Below are 10121 nucleotides of genomic sequence, written 5' to 3'. Positions count from 1 at the left end.
TACATCTTCTCGGTGTGTGTGAAAGGCTACTGGTTGGCTGTGGTGACCAGAACGCTGGCAGAGAGAGAGAATGAAGCCCTTTCGGTGATGGGGAGGCTGCGGTGTAAGATGTCTCTGTGGTCGAGACTTCCAGAGAGAAGGCTTGCAGTCTGCCGGGTACAGGACTACCCGGCAAGGCCTCGTCGTTGGGGTCTTCCAACTCCAGAGCCTCAGTTGGCCTTTCCCATCCACTCTGGCTCGGAACGACTTTCCCCCTTAACCCTGTGGCACTGCGTGCTCGTGTGAGCGGCAGGCATGCCCCAGTCCTGACCTGCTACATGTTGTCTCCGTGGGTTGTTTCTCAGAGGCCCTCCCCTCCAGGAGCAGCCGCAATTCCAGCGCTGGAGGGCTAGTCCGTTCAGGCATGGGTAGGGGTGCCACAAACCAGTTTTCCCTGAAGAGGAAGTGTGGCAGACTGAGTTCCAAACATGTGTCTTAGCTGAAGGTACTGGGAAACCTCTTGGCATGTTCAGAAGAGCAAAGGATTAGGGAGGAAAAAGCTAATAAGAATCTTAGATTTGTTCTTAGAGATACTGATTTAACCCATGGGTTACAGGCTTGGCAGAGGGAAGCAGCAAGGGAGTGAAAATTAGTTTGAATGATTCGGCCCTCAGTGGAGGATTCTAAAGGAGACCAAACAAAAACGCAGCCCTCTTCAGCCCAGTTCCTAAGTTTCTTGGAGGAGAATTTCTGTTCATCAGGAAAACAGCCTGGAGAGAAACAGGTTGGGGTTCCATTTCTTCTGCCAGTCTCTGATTGCCCTGAGAGCATTGAGTTTGTTTGTGATTTCTTTTTCCTTTTCTCTCTTTGCCGGTCCACCCATACTTTGAGTCAAATAAGATTTTTACTTTGCCAGGGTCCCCATTTCTTCTAATCTATTATTCGACCTGCTGTTGTTATTTGTTCAGCTCTGCCTCACCATAGCATCTTAGTGGTACTGTCTTCCTTACGCACACCTGTGATTGCCCCGTGTTGGGACGTTAGCTCTATTCATCTCATTAGGTCTAGAACCCACTTCATTTTTCTCTCATCGCCTGAGGCTTCTGGCTCTTTGTAGGTCTTGGGGATTTCTGAGAAGTTATATATTTGAGTTGAGCATGGGTTAGGCACCCAGAAGCTAAACTCGGGTCACACTCACCCCTGAAACTTTATGTCTCCTCAGTCCTCATAGCTCTTCTAACTAGTTCTAACCGCTCCTCATCTTTGGACAACTGTGGCCCTTAAAGTGTGATCCCAGACCAGTAGCTGTTCCCAGATTAGAAATGCAAATCACCAAGCCCACCCCAGATCTACTGAACCGGAAACTCTGGGGGCAGGCCAGTGAGCTGTATTTTCATAGCACCCTCCACTCCCACCGCAGGTAATTGTGATTCCTGCAAATTTGAAAATCCCTGGTCCTGATTTATGGAGCCCAACACTGAGAGCCCCCAGCTGAGAAGCAAAGGGGCTTCAGATTCTATATTCATTCTATCCCGAAGCTCTTCTCTAGCCCTAAGAAAGACATCTGTTCGACGGCAAAAAAATATATATATATATATATATATTTCACTTATTCAATCTTTTTTGAATAACTGTGTACTGGGCTTGGAAAACACAGCCCTTGTCCTCAGTGTGTTAGAAGTGGAGCTGGCAGAGAGACGCATAAACGACTAACTGTAATACAATGTGATAAGTGCAATAATAGCTGCCTGCTGAAGTGCTGCGGGAGCAGAGGCGGGAATGATCACAGAGGAGGGAGTGATCACAGAGGAGGGAAGGATCGACTCTCTCTGAGGGAGGTAAAGAATTAATCAGGAGCTGGATGTGGCAGAGAAGGCATTAGGGAACAAGACAGGCTCTAACCCTCGGGATAGGATTTTTAGCTTTGCATAGCAGTGAAAGAGAAAGGGGCAGAGAGGCAGCTGGCCTTGAGGGTCGATGGGCAAGCTGCTGAGCAGAGTCTGCATCCTGTAGAGTTTGGGCTTAGAATCTAGCAGGACCCCCAGCTCGCAGCTGGTGGTAGTCGGCTTTATTCTAGCATGAACAATGTAAGCTACTTGGGTCTGGCCTGGAGGTCAGTGGCTAAGAATAAGGTGCGAGTGAAACTATAATCTGGATTAGCTGCCTCACCGCCCTCTCATTAGAGTTCAGGAATCCAGAGGAGAGGAAAAGGTTGAGACAGGGGGTCATGGGCTGGGGGGCAGACAGACTAAGGAAATGTGAGCATGGAGACCCAGATCATAGGCGAAGAATAATACACTCAGAGCGAAAAAACAGAGCAGGATCTGTGTAGAAGACACTGGAATAGAAAACTGTCGGAATCTGGAGATGGCCACAGGGAACACCAACAGAGAACACAGCATATTCTCCAAAAAGCTGGGAGACTGTAGAGCCCAAATGCTTGAAAACTAAAACTCAGAGGCACAGGGACAGGGCCTCGGAACCACCGGAGAGCACCGTTCACATGCAGGTCTATGGGATTAAACTCCTGGAGTCCCAACATGGTGGCCGGATGGAGATCCGTGATCTAAGGATACCAGTGTCATCTTGGTTCCTTTTCTCTATGACAGCACCTCTGGAAACTTAGGACACAGAACATGTGTGTCAAATTTTGATTTGGCCAAAGGAGCATTTAATTTTATTTGGGAGAAGAGAAGCTTCCAACTCCATACTTTCTCCCCAAGATGGTAGGATTCCACGGAGAGGGGCTAACAGCCGGTCCTCACTGGGAGGTCTGGATCCCATACCCGGGCCCCCAGAGGATCCCTTGGGAGAACCAAGATGGATCACCGAAGGGAAGCCAAAGCAGTCCATGTTTAGCTTACAGGGGCCCTAGAGACACACATAGTTTGGAGACAAGGTCAAACAGTCTGCTTTCTTAAATTTCTGTTCTTTGTGGAGTACAAAGATGTAAAACAGAGTATGACAGCCCCACATGCCTGCAGGGGCCAGGCAAGTAACAAAAATCATGACGTGGCTGGCAAGGAGACAAAAGGGAATGGTGGGTCCTGTAGAGAAATGGAAAGCACAGGCCCACTTAGAGGAATCGCAAATCGGTTATTTTTAAACAGCGTACTGGCCACACTCCTGGGGTCTGGCTTTAGTAGGTTTGTGACTCCTGAAAGAAGGAAAAGGGGTCGTGTATGTAAGCATTTTTGTGGGGGAGGTCTGTGCAGGAAGAGTATGGGTGCTAGAAGTGTCCATCCCAGAGCTAAGTGTGAGCAGGGCTGCTGGCGAAGGGCCAAGAAGAATGGAATTGAAATGGTCCTGTGGCCTGGGCTGCTTCCCTGTCCAGCGGCTGAGAGTATTAGGTGACTCTAGCTCAGGTCACACCCTGCCCACTGCGCTCTTTGCTCAGGGTGACTCAACTCTGACCTAGAGTTTATTTTTATATAAATATTGACAGAGCAAATCCAAAGAATCTGTGGGAACGGGGGGAATGATGGATGTTGAATGAAGAAGGAGTCCTAGACCTAGTGGAAGTTACGCTCTCCTTCCTATTGCAGGAACGAAAGCCCAACTCTAGGAACCCTGGACCTTAGCTCCCTCACACCTCGTTAGCGCTACTCCCAGGAAGTCCTCACGTGTTTTCTCTTTTGGAGAAAGGGGAGGGGCAGGCAATCCTGCCCTTCATGTGGGTCAGGTTCAGCTTCATGGAACCAATTAATGACAGAAGCCAAGTTCTGCCTTTGTGTGCCCCTACCCACCCGCATCTCACTACCTATCCCTTCTTCCTCCCCCAAAACCACACAAGAGGGTCTCCATACTTTCTTTCCAGAACCAGAGGTTTCCAAGAGCATAGTCCCGGCCCTCGGAAGTAGTGCTAAGGATCAAAATATACCCTTGTATTTGAGAGGTACTAGGAAAATGAGAAATGCAGAATTGGGGTTCAGATAAAGGTATAGACCCAGCCCTCTCCACTTCCCTGGATGGCTGCTAAATGCTGAATTACATGAGAACTTTGGACAGTAGAAGTTGCTGTTGTTTTTAATCCTTAGCAGCTAAGCTGAAGCTCATGTGTTAATTTTGAGGACAGAGCTTGTTTGCATAATGTAGAGTCATGAGAAAGTAGCACTGGCAAGCATACATGTGCCTCATTCCCCAGCCTGGGCCCTAGGAGGGAGCGATGGGAGCTGATCTCTCCTGGGGAGCTTGGAAGGGCTCCAGGAAGTTCAGGGAAGCGTACATGTTGTGATTAAGAACTTGTCCCCCAAAGTCAGGGAGAACCTCACTTCGGCACCCTGCTCTGTTCCTTCCAGCTGCATGACCTTGAACCATGACTTAACTTTCATGGTGCAGCTTCCTCATCTGTGAATGGGGATGATAATGGATTCTTGTCTTGCCCTGTAGGTTGTGATGAGGTGATGCAAGTAAATGATGAGGACACATATCACAGCTGACATTTATCAAGCACCTTTTAAGTGTTCCCTGTCATAAACGAAAGGAAAAAAAAGGGGAGAGAACCGTACTATGTCCTCCTTTGAGCTCCTGGCACCGTATCCGTACTTACCTAGCAGCACTTCAGTCTTCCTGGTGCATCATAGATGTACCTTAGCGCGAGAACAGGATCTCAGTCTTTTCATCTCAAATCACCTACAGGGTATAGGAGGCCATTTGTGTAGAGAAGGGGCTCAGAACAGTTTGTGGAACCTGGGAATAAAAGAACTCTGGTTTATGCTCATTATTGCCCATGGGGTCCCATGCCTGCATCCTGCTTTACCCTGGTTTACACATGATGTCCTAAACCACACTGAAGGCTGTCGCTGCTTTCAGCCCTGGCTCTATTCACTGTCCCTCTCTGGTTTGAGGCTCTCGCCCCCTGCTGTGTCACTCTGAGACACCCCTGCCTTCCAGCCTCAGTCCATGTGCATCCGGTCCCTCTGCTTCCCCATCATGGCTTCCCCTCTCCCACTGGCAGCTGATTTCTATTGACTGAAAAACCAACCACTCTTTGGCCGTCAGGAGCGGAGCAGATCGAGGACAGGAGGAGAGAAGAATGCAGTGAGTGATGGGCTCAGTGGCCCCGAGATGCCCCTCACCAGCCCTGTTCTCCCTTGCAGGAGCAGGAGGCCACCCACCACCATGAGCAGCACCCTGTCACCCACAGATTTCGACAGCTTGGAGATCCAGGGTCAGTACAGTGACATCAACAACCGCTGGGACCTACCTGACTCGGACTGGGACAATGACAGCAGCTCCGCCCGCCTCTTTGAGAGGTCTCGAATTAAGGCCCTGGCAGGTGAGTTCAGAGGAGGGGCACGGGAGATGCTGAGGATGCTGGGGACAGAAGCTTGTCACGAGGAGTCCGTTAAGTTCATTGGAAGACCAACTTTCTTTCTAAGCTGCTGCACTAGAGTGGGAAATCCAGATCACCCTCTCAAGCTTCTGGTCCCCAACTCCAGCCTCAGGGACAGACTTCATGCAATCTAGAACATTCCCCAGCTTCATTCCCCAAAGCATAGAGAAGCCATGCTGACCCTGGGACTCAGCTGTGTTCCCCTCTGCACTCAGCTGACTTCCGGGCCTCTGTTTCTGAGTCACGTCCTTCATTCCTTTGCACTCTTAGTCTTTCTATTCTGTTTCCATCCACCTCTCCTTTATCTTTCATCCCCTGGTCTTCCTTGATTTCCACTGTCATCTCTCACACCTGTTCTCCCTCCCAGTCCATTATCCTCTCCTCTCCCTCCCCATCTGTTCCTTCCACCTGCGGCCTGTTCCTCCCATTATTTTGTCTACCTGTTCCCTGAAGCAGGTGCCCTCCGCCCTCCACCGGTTTCCGCAGCCGCCCATTCTCCCGGGTTTGCTCTCTGCCCAGCCCTTGCCCTCCCCGATGGCCTGGGCTCTCCCCTTCAGCTTCGCAGAGCGCAAACAAACCCGTTTGACGGGCCTCCCTGCGTTCCGGGGTGGAGTTGTCATGGCAACAAGAGTGCGCTGCCACCTGACACCACCAGCGGCTGGCGTGGGGCTGAGTCACCCACACACCCCAAGGCCACCCACCCGATCTGGCCACCCTCCATGCCACCTTCGTCCTTTGCACTGACCTGCTGGCCTCCCAGACCAGCACAGTGGAAAAGGTCCCAGCTACTTCATCCTGAGAGGTGGTACTTTTGGCCTGGGTGGGGTGGCCTCCTGAAAGAAGGGAGACGCTGAAGGGGGTGGTTCCCAAATTGGTCACCCTTTTACCAGATCATCCAGGGCCGTTTTTACAAATACAGGTTCCCAAGCCCCTTCTTAGATGCATTGAATTAGAATCTTTGGGTATATGGTTCAGAAATCAGGCTTTTTAAGTTCTCCAGGTAATTCTTTCCAGCCAGCCCAGCACCAGTCTGAGGACCCCAGTGTGGTGGCTGTAGCTTCTGGGGATCCCTTATCATTTTCTCCTGGGCTTCTCTGTCCTTCTGGTTGTGTGTTCAGGCTGGCTTGTGAAATACTCGTATCAGTGTTTCTATAGATGAGAGAAGACAGAGGATGTGAGCTACAGAGAATGTTTGGGAGGAAGTTCCCCTGGTATACTGACTTTAAGTGCACTGTAGCCTCTAGAACTGTCCTGATGTCTGTGTGCACATGACATGTGACACCCAGGGCTGTTGCAATGTCTGTGCACCCATCCCATGCTGTCGATAGGTATTTACCTCCACTCATAAGCTGGGCTTCTGGAGGAGGCATCGCTGTATGGGCTTTGCCTTGTGCTGGGTCTTGCACCAGTAGGTGCCAAATAAATGCTGAATGAATGAAGATGGCAGAAAGGCAAGAGTAGGCTGTCAGTGACAGGAGCTGAAGCCCAAGGGGCGGTAGGAAGGGAATTGGTAGATGTGCTCATCAGTGGGTGTGCTGGGGGCCTGGGATGGCCTGGCTGGGGAGGGCCTGGTGGGTCCAGTGGCCGGGAAGGGGAGGTGATGATGACAAACACCCATTTCACAGATAAGGGGATATAAGCAATTTCTCTTTCTCTGCTCTCCGAGCTGGGGATCAAAGTCCATGTCCAGAAGGGGGACGCCCTCCCAGAGTTACCCAGAGAAGGGCCAACCTTGTCATACCCGCAGACCTTTGAGAAGCAGGACTTTGCTTTGGGGACCCCTCTCTTGGCTTCTCTGTACTCTTAGGCAACTCAGGGCCTAATGGGCAGGTCTCTAAGGTGCTTACAGGTCCCTCCTCCGTCTGGCAGGGCCCGGCCCTGCCTCAGCCAGCCGGCTCCGCCTCCTACCCCTCCCCCGGCACTGTCCAACCTGTTTGTCTGGAGCTGCCTCTGTCTCCTCTCACCACAGCTAGGTGTGCCCTGTTACTTGTCCCGGAGCTCAGGAGCTCAGACGTCCGGTAACTCCTTTTCCCCACTCCTCGAAACTTCTATCATCTTTGAACCACCCCCGACCCAGGACCCCAGCCTCTGGGCATCCCAGGCTCTAGGGGAAGCAGAGCCTGCCTCTGGAACAGCGTGGGCAGAGCATGGACTCTGGGCCCCAGGCCGTGTAGGAGGCAGCAAGCACCATGAATGGGAACGGAGTGAGCAGGGTGCACGGGCCCAGCCTGAACGGGGCTGGCGAGTTTTACTATGAGGCTGTAGAAGGGTCTCAGAACCCCGGGGGCCTCCTGCTCTCACCAGCTGCCTACATCAACCCCGCTCAGTATGCCAGCGTGCTGGAAGGACGCTTCAAACAGCTTCAAGGTGAGCTCCACGGGCAGAGGGGAGCAGAGAGGGGACCTGGGGGCGTGGGAGAGGAGCCCGAGCCAAGAACACAGAGTGGAACATTTGCTGTGACTCAGGCGTTTGGGAGACAATGTGCCAGGGGAATAATTACAAGTGGCCAGAAAATACATGGATGCTGACAGCACCGGGAAAGGCTTGGACCCACTGGGAGCGACTGTGTGAAAGCGTGTGTGGGTGTGACCGCAAACACCCCGCTGGGGACTGCGGAGCATGTGTCGCAGTGAATGCAGTGAGCGTGGAGGCAGCGGGCGAGGCTGTGAAGCAGCGTCTCGTCAGCAAATGGAGAGGCTGCCGGTGCAGCCTACTGAGACAGTGCACTTTCGATGGGTTTGGAGACAACGGCCCGCTAGGATAGTGAGGAAGATGAGAAGGGGAGGGGCCCAGGGCTTGTTTGTGCTGCCCCGGGTTTCTGAGTGGGCGTCTAAATGTAGTGTGTGTGTGGGAAGCCGGGAATGTGTCAAAGGGAGTAGGTGCAGACAGGCCCAGGTATATGTCTGAGCAGGCGTGTGTTCACCTGGCACCAATATCTCTGTTTCTGGGAGTCACTGTGTTTTGTGTGCTGGCGGGGCAGGGGGATTACCATGGATGTTGCGGATGCCTTGTGAAGTTACACTGCCTCCGGTGCTTGGCTTCGCGCATCTTTCTCCTAGCTGCCCCTGCTTCCACGTCTTCCCCTTTTATTCTACCTGTGTGCCAAAATGGCTTCCCCCTCTCCCACCCCCACCGTGCACCTGGCATCCAGACAGTCCCCATGGATCCAGTAATGGCCAATACTCCAGGAAATCCCCAGCTCGGTCTATAGACCCTGAAAGGAGGCCCAAAGGCACCCTCGGTTCCGCGGCTGCTACAGAGCATCGGGCCATCCCATGCAGTTGTTAGGACCTCGAGTTGGCCCAGGTACAGGGGTTGGAGGTAAGAAAGACAGGACCAGACATGGGTGTGTCGCTATGCTTTATGGGTGAGGTGCGTAGGAATGTGAGATTAAGGGATGAGTCTTTTCGGTTTCTGAGATGCTGGTGCTGTGAGGGAAACCAAAAGTGACTCTTCAGGCCGTGGCCCCTTGGACTGGTTCCTTGCACTGGGCTCCCGTGGGGAGGACTGGCGGAAATCTTAGTGACCGAAGCAACGTCCGATGGCCTGAGCCTCTTCCCTCACTTTGTCGTTGATAACATTATTAATTTTTCTTTTTCTCTGGAATGTAAAAGCATCCCCTCAGCAGTAGCTCCCCCTGTGGACCAGGCAACAGGACATTTCCCCAACTCTGCCTGCCCTCCACCCGCCGCCCGGCACACACACTCCATGTTCCTTGGCTCACCCTTTTTCCTGTTCCCGGCTTCAAGATCTCGTTTTTCTTCTCAGCGCTGGAACATTGGTGTCCTGGGACCACATTCCTTGCAGCCCATTGAATGAACCTGCCCCAGAAAAGCTTGTCTTTTCTTTAAATTATCCCAGGACAGCAAGCTGACTCAGGCGACCCACAGCCTCTATAATATCACATCCTTCCAATGGCCACTTGGAAGCGCCACTGCTGGGATTTAAGTCCACGCCCTCCCTTTGTCCACCGCCCAAAGGGAACAGCCACACTGCCTGCTGAGCCCGAGTAGCTTTCGCTCTCTCCTTGAGGTTAGGCCACACCTATAGAACAGAAACTCACTGAGGAGCCATTGTGTGCCAGGCGCCGTACACATGTTGTCTTGTCTAATTGATACAATGACCTGTTGAAGTAGAAAGTCATATGCCTGTCTTACAGAAGAGGCAAGTGAGGCTCTGGTGGATGAAGTAACAGCGTTTCACCACTCTTAGATGACAGCGCCCCAGCCCGGGTCCCAGCCCTTCCCTGCACCATCCCACTGCTTCTAATTTCTCTCATGCCTTCTCTCACAGTCTGTTTCTCACCCTCATGTTTGTCTTTTACCTTGCCTATGAGCTCATTTCAATCTCTGTATTTCCCTGCTTCTTAAGTTAGGGATTTTCATCTTGGCCCTCTTCCCTCTCGTCCTCCCCAGACCTCACTTCCAGCCTCTCAGGCAACCCCCCAACCCCCAACCCCACCAGCTGGCATTTAGAAGGTGCACTGTACTCAGGCAGAAATGACCCCATGTTGCCACCACAGATGAGCGAGAAGCCGTACAAAAGAAAACCTTCACCAAGTGGGTGAACTCGCACCTGGCCCGGGTGACATGCCGGGTGGGAGACCTGTACAGTGACCTCCGGGATGGACGTAACCTGCTGAGGCTCCTCGAGGTGCTCTCGGGAGAGACACTGGTGAGCTTTGGTGATGAGGAAGGAGGGGGCCTGAGAGACAGTGGTCAAGGGGTCAAAGCACAGGAGTCGTCCTCAGAGAGAAGAGTGACACCAGAGGGGAAAGCAGGGCTGCCCCTGCTCAGAGGATGGTGTC

At 52.4% G+C, this 10121-nt stretch overlaps 1 protein-coding gene across 2 annotated transcripts in view; it reads left to right on the top strand.

The window, feature by feature from the left end:
* The window catches only part of SPTBN2 (spectrin beta, non-erythrocytic 2), a 37639-nt gene that overhangs the window by 1605 nt on the left and 25913 nt on the right, over nt 1-10121 (top strand). For both annotated transcript variants that reach the window (XM_011368937.2, XM_023535845.1), the window contains exons 2-3: nt 5079-5257; nt 9837-9988. In XM_011368937.2, the coding sequence (XP_011367239.1) occupies nt 5101-5257; nt 9837-9988 (309 nt within the window). In that variant the 5' untranslated portion in view covers nt 5079-5100. The remainder of the gene's footprint in view (nt 1-5078; nt 5258-9836; nt 9989-10121) is intronic.

Source organism: Pteropus vampyrus, unplaced genomic scaffold, assembly GCF_000151845.1.
Source record: "Pteropus vampyrus isolate Shadow unplaced genomic scaffold, Pvam_2.0 Scaffold144, whole genome shotgun sequence".
Lineage (NCBI taxonomy): Eukaryota > Metazoa > Chordata > Mammalia > Chiroptera > Pteropodidae > Pteropus > Pteropus vampyrus.
This window is presented reverse-complemented; position numbering and strand designations above follow the sequence as displayed.